Source organism: Mauremys reevesii, linkage group 11 (assembly GCF_016161935.1).
Source record: "Mauremys reevesii isolate NIE-2019 linkage group 11, ASM1616193v1, whole genome shotgun sequence".
NCBI lineage: Eukaryota > Metazoa > Chordata > Testudines > Geoemydidae > Mauremys > Mauremys reevesii.
The window spans coordinates 54849177-54865404 of record NC_052633.1 but is presented as its reverse complement, the minus strand read 5'-3'; the positions used below and the strand labels follow the sequence as shown (position 1 = coordinate 54865404).

Genomic DNA, 16228 nt, shown 5'->3' with positions numbered 1-16228 from the left:
CATGTTAAAAAAAGTCAGTAGGAATCCTGACTGGGGATCAGGCTGGGAGATCTAACTGTTGCTGCTACCACCACGGTTTATAATTATTATTTTATTACACTTTTTGTTCATTTGCAATCCAGAAGCAGAATGTGTGTAAAGTGCATATATCAGACTCAGTATTCTTCTGGTTATTGCTTTACATTTAACCAACAGTGAGATGACTGAGGACCAGGTTAGGAGATCTATCTAACTCTCTTCTTGATGGTGCTTCCATCCCTCTTCTCTTGATGGAGTATAGTTTTTATCATTCATTGGGGTGCACGCCAAGTACATTTCCTTCTGGGTGCTCTTAAGGTGTGCCCACATTGCCACAGTCCCTTAACTGATACTGCAAACCACCTCATTCCCACATTGTTTTTATTTAACATAGCTACTCAAGCTCTGGTTCTCATTCATAGGAAAACATTTCCTGTGCCCCCTTTGTCATCCCCATTAGTTCTCATTGCAGCCTCCTCTTCTGACCATTTTTCTTTTTCCATTACATAAACAAAAAGAATGTGTGTGGAGTATCTAAACAATTAGTCTCTCTTACTCTCTGCTCCATCCATGCACTCTCCTCACCTAACAACTCAGAAAAGAAAATAACCAAAGATGGCTACTTTCCCACTTCTCCTCAGAATTTCATGAGCACGACTTATACATGAAAGATGGGTTGTTGTTTTTTTCATTCTTCAAAGTTTTACAATGAAAAATATTTATAGCTCAAAAATATTGACTGGCAGAATTTTGAAAAACAAAACTTAGGGGTAAGGGAATTTTCTAAAATGCAAGAGTTTGAACTGACCTCTCAACACAGTGGTCTGGCTAATACACCAATTGACTACATCACTTAATTCTCAGCCTTTACTTCCATCTAATATCTTTGTCTACCTGTCCCAGGGTACTGATGGTGCAGGGTGTTGAATTCTCTCAACTCTGAATGATTGCAATGGAAGTTGGGGGTACTTAGCACCTTGCAGGATCCTACCCTTAGTTAGTAATCCTGTTCCATTCTGACAAGAAGATGGAACAGTTTTACCTTAAAGCCCCTCTGTAACAATTTAAAACCAAATAGATTTAACTGCACTGAAGCTAATTACAACATCATTCCCCATGGGAGTCATATTAACCAAATTCCAACATGAAAAAGAAGAAAAAACATTCTATTGTGAGAAATCACCAGGACAGCAGGAAAAACAAATGACATAATTAAAATAGGAAGGTATAGAAACAACCACTGGGGCCCCTTGATGATCGAGATACAAAAAGAGCACTTAAAGATGATAAAGTCATTGCGGAGAAACTAAATGGATTCTTTGCTTCAGTCTTCACAGCTGAGGATGTTAGGAAGATTCCCAAACCTGAGCCGGCTTTTGTAGATGACAAATCTGAGGAACTGTCACAGACTGAAGTGTCACTAGAGGAGGTTTTGGAATTAATTGATAAACTCAACATTAACAAGTCACCGGGACCAGATGGCATTCACCCAAGAGTTCTGAAAGAACTCAAATGTGAAGTTGCGGAACTATTAACTAAGATTTGTAACCTGTCCTTTAAATCAACTTTGGTACCCAATGACTGGAAGTTAGCTAATGTAACGCCAATATTTTAAAAGGGCTCTAGAGGTGATCCCGGCAATTACAGACCAGTAAGTCTAACGTTTATACCAGGCAAATTAGTCGAAAAAATAGTTAAGAATAAAATTGTCAGACACATAGAAAAACAAACTATTGAGCAATAGTCAACATGGTTTCTGTAAAGGGAAATCGTGTCTTACTAATGTATTAGAGTTCTTTGAAGGGGTCAACAAACATGTGGACAAGGGGGATCCAGTGGACATAGTATACTTAGATTTCCAGAAAACCTTTGACAAGGTCCCTCACCAAAGGCTGTTACGTAAATTAAGCTGTCATGGGATAAAAGGGAAGGCCCTTTCATTGACTGAGAACTGGTTAAAAGACAGGGAAGAAAGAGTAGGAATTAATGGTAATTTCTCAGAATGGAGAGGGTTCCCCAAGGGTCAGTCTTAGGACCAATCCTATTCAACTTATTCATAAATGATCTGGAGAAAGGGGTAAACAGTGAGATGGCAAAGTTTGCAGATAATACTAAACTGCTCAAGATAGTTAAGACCAAAGCAGACTGTGAAGAACTTCAAAAAGATCTCACAAAACTAAGTGATTGGGCAACAAAATGGCAAATGAAATTTAATGTGGATAAATGTAAAGTAATGCACATTGGAAAAAATAACCCCAACTATACATATAATATGATGGGGGCTAATTTAGCTACAACGAGTCAGGAAAAAGATCTTGGGAGTCATCATGGACAGTTCTCTGAAGATGTCCACGCAGTGTGCAGAGGCGGTCAAAAAAGCAAACAGGATGTTAGGAATCATTAAAAAGGGGATAGAGAATAAGACTGAGAATATATTATTGCCCTTATATAAATCCATGGTATGCCCACATCTTGAATATTTTGTACAGATGTGGTCTCCTCACCTCAAAAAAGATATACTGGCACTAGAAAAGGTTCAGAAAAGGGCAACTAAAATGATTAGGGGTTTGGAGAGGGTCCCATATGAGGAAAGATTAAAGAGGCTAGGACTCTTCAGCTTGGAAAAGAGGAGACTAAGGGGGGATATGATAGAGGTATATAAAATCATGAGTGATGTGGAGAAAGTGGATAAGGAAAAGTTATTTACTTATTCCCATAATACAAGAACTAGGGGTCATCAAATGAAATTAATAGGCAGCAGGTTTAAAACAAATAAAAGGAAGTTCTTTTTCACGCAGCACACAGTCAACTTGTGGAATTCCTTACCTGAGGAGGTTGTGAAGGCTAGGACTATAACAGCATTTAAAAGGGAACTGGATAAATTCATGGTAGTTAAGTTCATAAATGGCTATTAGCCAGGATGGGTAAGGAATGGTGCCCCTAGCCTCTGTTTGTCAGAGGATGGAGATGGATGGCAGGAGAGTGATCATTTGATCATTGCCTGTTAGGTTCACTCCCTCTGGGGCACCTGGCATTGGCCACTGTTGGTAGACAGATACTGGGCTAGACAGACCTTTGGTCTGACCCGGTACGGCCGTTCTTATGTTCTTATGTTCTAAAGCCCAGACAGAGGTTTAAATTGAGAAAGCTCATACCATACTCTCCACAATCATGTCTCTGGTAAGGTGACATAGATTATGTGTTGGAAATAAGCAAATTAATTCTCACATAACAGAAGTTCAAGTAAAATGAACAAAACTATTCAAAGCAAAGAATACTTGAACTGCTATTTTTTGATAGAGCATTTTAGGAGAACTAAAAATGCCATCCCTGTCAGCTCGTAGCACAGTTGTCATTTCCTTCAATATGAAGTCCCCAACTTCAAAACTTTACATATATCACAGCAAGGTAGGCTATCCCCGATTCCAAAAGGAGTTACCATGGGGATATGCACAGAACTGAGAGTCACAGAACTAGGTTCCAGTCATGACTCTGCCATTGATTCTGGATGCATCAATTTCCCTACCTCTGAAATGGGGATAAAAATCAATTACCCACCATAAAGGGTGCTTAGTTAACAATTGTAAAGTGTTTTGAGGTTCTCAGATGAAATGTGCTGCTGGCCAAAATTATTGAAAGAGGAGTTGTCTCTGAAACCAGGAACATGGTGTCTCAAGTTGTACAACCAAAAGCTGAGTCAACCACAAAAAACAAACAAACAAAAATACAACAAAATCCCTCCCCACAACAGACACACACACTTCTAAAAACATTGCTGCATACAAGTGGGAAGTATTATTATGAATGTTAATCACAAATCAAATGGTGTTTAAATCATTTAACTTCAGATCTTACTAACCATACTACAGGGAAATTTGCAACTAAAGAAACAGATTAGATGGGAGTGGTTACAGGCCTGGGGCCACAGGTTTTGCCCTTTGTGGCTTCTCACATCCCAGACTTGGAAAGTATGAGCTGTGATACTGAGAAAGGTAAGAAGCCAGCAGAGCCCCACAGTAATAAATGAGTTTGCATCATCTGTCATTAGAACTTCTTGCCAACAGGGTCATTCCCTATTAAATTACCACTTGTCAATGTTTAAAATACTGATTGATAAATGACTGTGCCAAAACTGATAACATGACAGCTTTTATTTTCTAATATTCTTGGTTACTGCATTCTGCTACTTCAGTATACAGATAGAGTACATATTTTTTCAACTACTTTAGTGAAAGACAATTTAATTTAATAAAAAACTAACAGGTAGTGTATAATGATTGGTCCTGATATACATTACATGCTAGCCCTCTTGCCAAAATAAACCTACTAGTGATGTAGTGATATGGGTAGATCCAAGTTTCACATTTCATCAAATGCTAGTAATCTGTTTTATCAATATAAACTGCATTTTAATGAAAAATTCTTTTCTTCAGTACACTTCACTTTTAATGCCCCAGAGTATAATAATTCGTTCATGCTGTAGAACAAGAATGTTTTACAAGACCTTAACTCTCTAGAGAAATTTCTCTGTAAATACAAAATGCAGGTTTTATGGGAATGTGTTGTATGCAACATGAGTAGTACCCAACATAATAAAAAACTAGGTTGCACAAAGAATTCAGCTTAAGTATCCTTCTGAGCTATTGTGAGATTAAATGATTACTATGATATCATTTAACTGAAAAATTCTGCAACAGGTAAAAAAAAGTTAACAAAAAATCTTCTTTTTTCTCTGAACAGCTAAACAGAAATTAGCTTTAAACAAAAATACAAATAAGTTTCAATGGCCAGGTGAGACTATTGAGCCAGATCTCCATTGTGGAGGAGCTGTTAGTACTGCACTCACTGCCACAGGATTCTGGCTGTGAAGCTGATATATCTGGCCCCAGGGGGATCAGTCTAGTGCAAGAGTAACCCTCTGGAGATGTAGAACTGGAGTAGAAGCTAGTACACCATCTTCCATCCCTGTAGCTGGCACAAGAGGAATGACTGAAAGAAAGGGGGAATGACTGCAACACGCTTAAGATGGGCCAGTTCCCAGCTGTATTTCTGACCCCTTACTCTTAACAGTCAGCATGAGACAGAGTGGCCCAACACCATCGTCATTTGCACCAGGTGACCAACCCTTCACACAATGGCCGGAGGACTGCAAAAGTGCACAGTTGAGCTTTATGCCCATTTCCATCTCCCTCACAACCTGTGCCATGTGTATTTCCAGGATCTGACCCATTATGTTGATTGCATCAGAGCCTGATTTTGAACACAGTAGATGTAAAGTTTAAATGTCAAGATTTACTTGCACAGGGGGTGAGGTGGAGGTAAAGTCAGAGCGCCCGTTGTGGCTGCCGTGGCCCTAGCTGCAGCCCCAATGTAAGAGAGAAGCTGTTAGGCTGCTTCATATCTTATGTCAACTTACTACACGCTCTAGTGGCAACGGGTTCCATACCCAGCTCTTGTGAAAGTCAAATGACTTGTGGATACGAGTCTTCCCCTGTTTGTTGACAGTTTTATTTTTTCAGCACATCAGATTTAAAGTACATATAGTACAAGATACTACCAAGCTGACTTAAAGAAAAGATCTCTTGTTTTCTCTCACTATAATAGTCCTCTCATGTCTTCTTTTTTTTAATCTGTTATCCCATCTGTCCTTTGTCTAACTTGTATTGTAATCTCTTTAGAACACACATATAACTTAAAACATGTTTGTAAAACACTATCTATAGCTCTATAGCTATAATTATAGCTCTTCTATGGCTCTGAAAAAATTATAAATGATAATGAAGATTTACTACAGCTAGGGCAGCATTAATAGTAACTGACATTTATATAGCACATTTCATCTAAATTAATACCAAAGTGTCTCCCATTCAAGAACTGACCTAGTCTGACCCTGCTTTGCTTGTGAGCTGAAGGTGGTATGGCTGCAGATGGACCAATAGACATCAAAATGTGGACAAGCAATACAAAGTATCAGCAAAGGACCTACAAAACTCTTCCAGTTATGTATACTTGCATCTGAAGGTCCATGGACAAAAAGATAATGTTATTGAAAAGGCAATTTTTGTTTCTGTGCCCCCCTTCCTCATTGTTAAAAATGAAAAAAAAATAGCAAAACCACAAATTTAATACTACATATGTTACAATACAATTAAGAGTCTTAGTTAAACAAAAAAGACGCTATAAGGTAATTCTGAGTCACATTGGATTTAACTCACTGTGTTGTACAAAAGTATGGCAGCACATAGGGCATGTAAAATCACCTACTGTTCTGCATCCCTTGAAATACCTATGCACAATGGAGTGACAGTCTTATCTCAGAATTTTGTTTGTTTTGTAAGTTTAAAATTATTGTAAGATCATTATTTTTACATATATACTGTATCAGACTTAAAACTATACCAATTAAAAAGTAAGTGATACAGTAGTAATATATCAGGGCTGGTTCTGACACTACAGAGAACAACATGGAAGCTAAACTACACACATAACTTGCTCAAGTGAAATTTTATATTCTGCAGTCACATGGCCCTGTTCTAGTGTCAAATACGGTATAGTAATGTATTTTTATTTTGTCCTATAATCACAATATTAACTTAAAATAAAAACTCTTTTGCATCTCTCTCTCTCTCTCTCTCTCACACACACACACACACACACACACACACACACACACACGGGATAAAACCACCTTGGTATTTTTGCCGTCAGAATTTCTAGATATTTTTTCCAACATCTTGGCAAAATTATGCATTTTAAAAAGACTGCAGGCATTCAAATGATTGTCAGTCATGCAAATAATCACTTACTTACACTGTATGAGTTTGGTCTGGATAAAGCAAATTACCATTTGAAAATAACTCAAAAAAACACTCTGGGCTAAGGGCTTGCTTTATGAATCTTAGCTTGGCCACAATATTTCTTAACCTTTTTCTCTTCAATCTCCATTCATCTATATTTCACTGTAATAATACAGTCTAAATTAATAAACTGTATTCAATTGCCATGAGTGCATTCAACATTATTTAAAACATAATCTTGTAAAGAAATGGCAAATACTGGATGCAGATAAAGCCCCCAAACCCAAGAACTTTATTAAAAGTTTTTTTTAAATGCTCCTGTCTTTTACGATGATATTGGTTTTTGTCCAGACAGCATAATTATAACTCTTTTCTAAATATAGTATTTAAATGAAAATTAAAATATATATCAGCAGGTCCTATTCATATAAAAATGGAATGGATTTTTTAAAATGTGTTTTTCTAATAGGCATGTCAACAAACTATTCACTGTGTGTGCATACAGTTATATGCACATGCATAATAATATTTACAGACATTGCTGAAATTCTGGCCTTTAGATTCAATTTCAAATGTAACATCTGTAATGTAAGAAAGCTGTCATTCCTCAAAAAGACAAGACTCAATAAAAATTAAAATTATTAATTTAAAAAAATGTACATGAAAAGTTAATGTAATCTGTGACAATATATTTATCATGCCTGCATACCCAAGGTCAGGCACTCATAGTGGGATTTTTAAAAGTACTTAAAGGATTTAGGAGCAGAAATCCCATTGAAAATGCCCTAATTTTCAAAGGTGCTAAGCACCCACAGCTCTCAATGGCACTCCAGAAAATCAGGCCCCAGCAATGTAAGTGCCTAAATTTGGGTTCAAAGGCTTAACTTTAGGCATCCATGTTTACAAATCTTGGTGTAGTGCTTTAGAATCCTGCTATCCTTTCTAAGCCTTTAAACAAATCTATACATGTTAACAAAATTTGCTAACCTAGTCTTAGTGTTAAATGACTCTTTCTTAGAGAAACCTTCCACAAATAGACAAATCCTTTGAAATTATTTGTAATGTGCTAGCTGGTCCATGTTGAAGGTTTAAGGTGTGAATATTTAAACAGAATGGAACTTGAAATAAAATCAAACCCCAGACTCCTGCATAGCCATAAGTTTCATTACAGTTTCCCATCCTTATCAGCAAAAATGCAGAACCCCCTTCATGTTATTTTTAGGAGCATAGTACAGTTTTGCAAACTGATTATCTCGAGCTAGTGTAAGCCCCATTGAAGCAAAGCTCCTGTTGAGGAGAAGAGTTCCTTCTGATAGGAAAAAAAAATTGTGTTAGGTTTAATCAGAAGTTAAAAGAATCTACAGAATGTTCCCTTTGAGCCACATAACACAACCCTTTGCTAATTTCAAGATGGGTTCTGCAGTAAGGGTAATTAAAAATGTCCTTTGTACTAACTGAGGTAGAGTGAAGAGCTACTATAACTGCAGTTAACATCAAAATTATGCAAGTCTGATCTACATTAATGAAGTTCTTTTCACCTACCTGTAAGCAATAAAACACGGGGGGGGGGGGAGAAGAGGGGCGAATCCCACTACAGCATACCTAAGAAAATATAGTTTCTCAGTCACAGACTAATCACTGTCACTAGTCTCTGGAATTTTTTTTTCTACTTCTCAACACAAACACTTATATAGGTTTGAATAAAGAGAGTAGATGGATTTTCCAAATAAAACAACCTAATAAATTACCATTGGTGAATTATCTAGTCAAATAATGTCTTCTATCTTTGCCAAAAATAAGTAGTTCCTCCTTAACATCAAACTGTCCTTCTATGACACGTACTAACTATTGACCTGCTTGGTAAACCTCCTATTGATTTCATTGGTGCAGTATCAGGTCCTAATGTGAGTACCATTAGGTTATTGAAATACTTTTGTAAATGAATGGATTCTGCAGCACAGTGACATAGAACCAAATTCCCTAATTAACAATGCTTGAACTAATCAGTTAAAATTTAGCAGCAAGGGCTATCAGTTTAGATAGATTTGAAACAAGTTATGACATAATATAGAGAATGGAGTCAAATGTACTGACCTGCTCACATCAGGAAATCTGATTGGAAAGTGAAGAACTTGGCACTTTGGTCTGATTATTTTTTCCAGATCCTTAGGCCTGTGGTCAGGAATCAGCTTCAGAAATTTTCCGATAGATGTAAGAAATGACTCCATATTAAAAGCAGAGTTGAACACCACAATATCAGCAACCAAACTGTAAAATACAGCTAGAATTAATGCAATGTTCTTTAAGAAAAATCAGAATTACTTTAAAGCCAGACTAATGTAGGATAAATATTGTGACACTAACTGGCAAAGCAAGAAATCCAAATTAAAGGTTGGGATTCCATCATATCAGATGAATAAGAGAACGTGTCAGCCTTAGTTTAAATTTATTGGTTTCTGTCCATATGTTTCATCTTTTAAACATTATTTAACAATTTTTATTAAAAACATCTTTTAAAAATTGAATTATAAATGTTTATTATTATTAAATTGAAGGATCACAGCCATTCTGATATTTTGAGAAAATCCACTTTTATACGTGGGTCAATTAGATTGTAAGAATACTTTTGCTGCTATTAGCACTTATCATGAAAAGATACATTAAACAAACTATAGTACAATCCCCCACAATCCTTTTTGCCCTTGAATAGTTCAGAGACATCTAAAACTTTTTTAGAAAGTTAAACTGGGAAAAAGGAGATAAAATTGCTCAGCGCACATACCTACTGAGACACATAACCTACCTTTTGTTAACCAAGAATTTCAGTTAACTGGAACACAGATAAATAAATGTCACCCTGATTCAAAATATTTGATATCTTGGAAATTTTTATAAAACAATAAACATACAAAAAGTCATAACATTATAGATTAATCAATCACTTATATATTTTTAAAAAATAATTAAGACGTAATTTTGGTACATTAGCAGAAGATAGGACATGACACCAGAAAACATTTTGTCCCTCAATATTACCTCTTAAAAACAGTAGAACCAGTATTTTTGCAATTTTGTTAAATTATATGTGTGGGGTTTCCTTGCTAAGGTTTTCAGTCTGGAGAAAAGGCAAAAGTATCAAACAATGAAAAATTGGGAAGTTTATCTGGAAGTGCTGACACAATCTTAACTATATTGGCACAAATGTAATATTATAACAAAGTTAAATATTAACATGAAAATTAAGTTTATGGCTAGTAGATTTTCTCAGTATATCATATTGTAATACTGACCTATGGGCCCTAAGATACATTGAGGACATGTGTTCATAAGTTACTGGACTGGTGAAAAGTATATCTGAAGTGAAAACCTGTCATTCATCCTCACAACTCACACTCCTGTCTGGACAAGAAAGAAAATGGACAATGCTCACAAAAGCAATAGGAAGCAGCAGGAAAAGCAAGGAAACATTTGAGATAGAAATAATCCTTTTTAACTAGACTATTAGAGTTGAACTATTTTTTAAAATCTCCCATTCCTCTCCACCTATGACTTTTTACCATTTGTTTTTCTCAAGTTAAAACAACTAGTGAGCCAGTCCACCTCTTTGACTAGACTTATAATTGACATTCAAAACAAAAACTTTTCCCCATTATATAACAAAGGCCTGCAAATTTGTATCTCTGCTTGTTTTGTACATTAGAAATACTAGGTCTTATCTACTCTTTTTTGCTGGAGGTTTTAAATGTGACTGGCAAACTGGAGGTATCCTATCATCATAAAAAACTGAAACCTGAGCAACTAAAAGGGAAGGAATATTAGTGATACTATTTAAACTTTGTCAACACCTATGTAACAAACTCCTGATAAACACTTGGGAGAAAAGCTCTCTTTCCTAAAGATTAACACCACGAAACAGACTTGAGAAAGCTCCCAGCCCAGTTATCTTCTCCTCCAAGAAGTCTTTGAACAAAAACAGAAGAAAAGACTTATTGTTCCTGATATTTCTAAGGTTTAAAAAAAAAACAGAAAAAAACTTAAAATATTAAAAACTTCAGACCTTCTCAAATATAATATTGGGGGAGGAGCACAACATTTTTTTTCCTTTACACGTGACTGCTAATAGACAGAAACAATGCAGCTAAAATATAAACAAGATTTGTTCTCTTTTGCCATTAATAAATGTCCACTTGCAGAGCCAAAAAATGTTCAAAGTATGTACATTATGCATTTACATTAATGTACAGAGGCAACTCTAGGATAAAGAAAACATGGAAGCAAGCATTCTTAGAGGTCTTTTCCTAAGAGAAAGGTCCTGTAATATAAAAACTCAGAAAAATACAGAATTTACAATATTGAAAGAAGTTAAAATACATCTTTTTTAGATATTTCCTTCTCCAGCTTCACCATCCAACACCAGTTTTATATCATTAAATTTCAAAATGGCTGCTACTGTTTTCAAAATACATTCCAAGTACTGTACAGCCATTTCACTACATTTTCACAGCATTGAAAATGCTTAATAACTGAAGCATCTTGCAAATGCAAAGACAGAAACAGATCTAGAAAATGCTCTGTATATATAAAGATTATCATTTGGGAAATCTGAATATTAACTAGCTCATTTTACAAAGATGCAAATATTTTATATGTATTTAAAAATATTCAATCTATGCTTCTAATAAGTCTCCTAATAACAAATAGGTGAGATAGATCAACCAAATGAATTTATTTCAATTCAAACCAATTCAGCTTTGCAGATTCACTTAGGTTTGTGCAGTGTCTAATCACAAAGCTTTTCAGTATGCTGTTATTAACTTCTTTCATTAACTTACATTCAGGAAATACATTTGTTTTAAGTAACAATAAAGGACCACAGCCTTTAAAACGTCTGGGTATTTTAGCACTGCACAATTTCTGAACACCAAAAAAAAGAAATTAAGGATTTATCTGATATGTTTACTGCTCTCACTCCTTTAAGACAAACAAAACTGCTGCATTATGTTTTAATTTTTGTTTATTCCCCTGAAAACTCCTATTTTAATTCAGTTGGATGCATTAAAATCTATAGCCCAGCAAGAGCTGATTAACTGCCTCTCTGCTAAGTGTACTTGAGCTACAGCATCTTGTTTGCGATGAATAGGTCTGAATTGAAAATTAGCGCAATGTACAGGTGTAGCGTGGTAGTCCTTTAGCACACAGGTAGACTTGAACAATAGCTGGAGATGAGGAGTACTGTATTACTTGTTTCTGCCAAAGCACTTGACATAGCACCCACTTGGGACTGTATATATTTGTCCTCAGTTTGCAACAGTGTTGTTGTTTAAGTAGCGCAGAACTCCCCAGGTTTAAAAATGCTTAAAAGATGTCATTAAATAACACATAATGGTATGAGAAACACCTACCATGAAAGAATCTGGTTGTATCCATATTGGAAATCTCTTTCCTGGTACTTCTGTACAGGATATGCCAACTGGTTCTCATGGAAGTAAAGGACCTTTTTCAATTTGCCAAGGTCAGGCCGAAGGGCAATAAGTTCAGTCAGGTTAAGCACTGAGCTTGCAAAGAGGATCCTAAGAAACAAGGAAAGTAGTGTTTACTGTCTGTGAGCATGCTCAAAAGGGTCACTCTTTACCCTTCCTCTCTGCCTACCCCCCACAAGAAATACATAACCCCTATAGGGACACATCAATAGCTAAGCCTTAATACCATGTAGCAGCATTCTAAGTTTTGATCTCTTAAAAAGCAGCTGCTAAGAACTCAACTAGAAAAGCATTGAATCTCATTGGTCTTCTCAGCTCAGTTACAGAGAAATGCAAAATAAAAAAGCTGGATGGATTTTATTGAAAAAGGCAAGAAAGCTGTATCTGAAGGACAAATGGAACAAAGATAAGGCTGACTGGGGAATACTTTGCTTGCCAGTTTCATTACACTTTACTTCTTTATGCAACCAACTACTGAAATTCAATATATGAGCAGGAATGGCACATGTTCATGTTATGACATAAACCCTTTTGATTTATGCAGTATACTTATCTGGTGTGGTCTTTTTCTCGCTCTCTCCATCTCTTTTCCCATTTTTATTAAGCATCCTACATAACATTATTTTGTTGTTTTGTTCCCTGCTCCCCAATATTGCCATAGTACAGTTACCATTTTATAGTCAGTAAAATTGTTCATATCCTTCAAATTATATATAACTCAAGCCCAAAGAAAATTAGTACACTGATTTCTTGCCCTTGATATAACTTAACAATCAGAAAGTTAACAGTATGTTCCTCACTAATTTGCCAGTCCATCCTTCATTCTAATTATGCAAATACAATGTTTGGTTAAAGAGTTTCTTTTCTGTAACCTTTGCCAATTTTCCCTTTCTTTTTTTTTTTAAAAAAAACTGAATTAGTGCTCAAAAAAAGTGCTAAATGGACATAGTGGAATGATAATCTTCTGTTTGCAGTGGTTAACTTACAAATTTTCCGATTGCCTGAGGTAACTAAATGTACCATAGCATTCCCAAGATATTCACCCTACTAATTGCAGGGGACTGCAGTCAGAACAGAGGTAACATCGGCTTGCAATGTCAAAAATTTGGCACATTTAGTAGGCAACCTCAGAACCTATGGAATATACAACATGAAAAGCAGCTCCTCCACCCAACCTCATCAACATGACTCAACCCTGACCTGGTAGAGTCACCCCTAGGGGTGTGAGAGAATCTACATGTGCATTAAATAACTGGTCTTTCTAATGAGATTGTCAATTAGAGTGCCAAATAAGATGGGACCCACAAATCATTTGATGTAAGTAATCAAACACTTGTCTCAGGGAGCCACAATTCTTTCACTTCTAGTGACCTTGCCAGATTCAAACCTGAGGTGAAAAGGTTCCACCCTACATATGTTAGGCAATTTAGTGATCATAGAAAAAATACAATCCTTGCCCTGAGGAACTTACAATATCATTTTAGACATGAGAGAATGAGTGACAGCAACAAACAGAAGTGTGTGTGTGGGGGGGGAGAAGGATAAAGGTTACAATAATAAGATTACATGATTACCTGGATAAATTATGTGTTCATCTTGATGATGTCCCTGAACAATCTTTTTTTCTTATTAAACCTCTCTCTTATGCCTTTCCCAGGGTAGATGATGACAACCTTCTCATGGTCTGCCCTGCTATGTGTCAATGCACACCCAACATCAACAAATCTGCATCTGAATGTCATTCAGGCCTGGTCTACACTGGGGGGGGGGAAATCGATCTAAGATATGCAACTTCAGCTACGAGAATAGTGTAGCTGAAGTTGACGTATCTTAGATCGAATTAAAATTACTTACTTCGCGTCCTCGCGGCGCGCCGTGGCTCCCCCGTCGACTTTGCTTCCGCCTCTCACTGAGCTGGAGTTCAGCAGTAGACGAGAGAGCGATCAGGGATCGATTTATTACGTCTACACTACACGTGATAAATCAATCCCTGATAGATCAATTGCTACCCGCCGATCCAGCGGGTAGTGTAGACGTACCCTCAGTGAAATCTGAGATTGAACAGCAATGGAGATAATTATCCTGCAAAAAGTGATTCCTTTCAGAGCCACTTAAGAGAATAGTAGGCTCAGCTCTATGAATTTGCCAACAGAATGTCGAAGGTATATCCCATCTAAAAGATCATATGATCAATGCCATCACCCTTATATTAAAAAAAAAAAAAAAAAAACCTCTCAAGAATCAGGCTGCCATATTGCTGGATACAATCTTGTCACCTCTCTCCATTATTCAAAACATAGCTTTTCCATACATATCAGGTGGGGCATTAAAGATTATGACCCAATAGATGCCAGGAGTAACACCAGAACCTTTACTATCTCAATAAGAATTGGCAAGTTAGCGGTAGCTCAGGGGTATGCAACCTATGGCACGCATGCTGAAGGCGGCACGCAAGCTGATTTTCAGTGGCACTCACACTGCCCGGGTCCTGGCCACCGGTCCGGGGGGCTCTTCATTTTAATTTAATTTTTAAATGAAGCTTCTTAAACATTTTGAAAACCTTGTTTACTTTATATATAGCAATAGTTTAGTTATATATTATAGATTTATAGAAAGAGACTCTCTAAAAACATTAAAATGTATTACTGGCGCACAAAACCTTAAATTAGAGTGTATAAATGAAGACTCGGCACACCACTTATGAAAGGCTGCCGACCCCTGCGGTAGCTAATTGTATAAACCACCGAATACAGACCAGCCTTCTCCCACTTTATCCACAGTGTATTACTCTGTTATATACATCGGTGATTTCAATAGCCACCACATAATGTGGAGCTATAGTAGCAACGATACTCCAGATGAGGAACTTGCAGAATGGTAATCAAAAACATACATCTTCTCTTTGTTGTGAAAAATAGAGGCACTTTTTATTCCGTTTACTGGAACAGAAACTACTATCTAGACCTCTGTTTCCTCAACAACGATGAGTTCAGAATCCTTCAAAACATCTCTAGAACCGTTCTTGGCAATTTTTCAAATAGTCAGCTTTGACTATTGAACTCCCAGCATTGGAACTGAACTCCCAGTAATCATGTCACCACCCAAACCGTGATGGAACTTTCAAAAGGAAAGCTGGCTGGGATTCATTGTAACAACTGAGGCCACCATTGATGCTATTCAACCAGAGCCTGAAAACTGCAACTGTTTCACCCGGCTCATGCAAAGGGCCAAAAGAAAAAACATCTCCCATAGCTATCAAAAAGGATATACCTGATGCTCGCAATCAGAAACATAAAGACTATTACCGGAATACCAAACATCTGATGACACAAACACTGCAACATCACTACTAGAGTCACCAAATTTAACCCTCCATCAAAGGTGGATTGAAACAGTTGAATCTTTGGACGTTACTCACTGTAGCCATAATGCTTGGCTTTATTGCATCATTTTGGGTCTGCAAACCCAGAGAAATGTAAAACCCTGAGGTCTTAGCTGATGTGATCAGAAGAACACTTCTTATGAACTCAAAAGCACCAGGGGACAAGTCTATTAATGCAAAGTGCACAGAGAGTTACAACAGCTCACTACCCCCCTCATCACTGACTTTCACTGTAAACAAGAACTTCTCACTTACAAAAGCTGGGAAAGATGCAAGACTTGATGGCATCCTTCTAGTATTTATTAAAAACCCTGTAGCCAAGGTACAGAAATGGGGGTAGCAGTGTTCTCCTATATCATTCTTCAGGGATTCTCCCCACAATCTATGACCATTGCCATTGCCAAGTCCAGGAATGTTACTGAATGAACAAGTTGGTTTCCAGCCAAGTCAAAGGTGCACTGGCCAAGTATTAATCTTAACAATACACACTGAGATGGGATTCCAACAAAAATTCAAGATTGGGGCAGCTTTCTTAGACTTATAGGGGGTAC

At 36.8% G+C, this 16228-nt stretch overlaps 1 protein-coding gene across 31 annotated transcripts in view; it reads right to left on the bottom strand.

The window, feature by feature from the left end:
* The window catches only part of GTDC1 (glycosyltransferase like domain containing 1), a 266987-nt gene that overhangs the window by 127979 nt on the left and 122780 nt on the right, over window positions 1-16228 (bottom strand). For all 31 annotated transcript variants that reach the window (XR_005586243.1, XM_039495011.1, XM_039495008.1 and 28 more), the window contains 2 exons: window positions 12218-12385; window positions 8910-9083 (listed from right to left, as the gene is read on the bottom strand). Coding sequence is in view for 30 of the 31 variants with exons in the window: in XM_039495011.1 (XP_039350945.1) it covers window positions 8910-9083; window positions 12218-12385 (342 nt within the window). In the remaining variant the exon portion in view is untranslated. The remainder of the gene's footprint in view (window positions 1-8909; window positions 9084-12217; window positions 12386-16228) is intronic.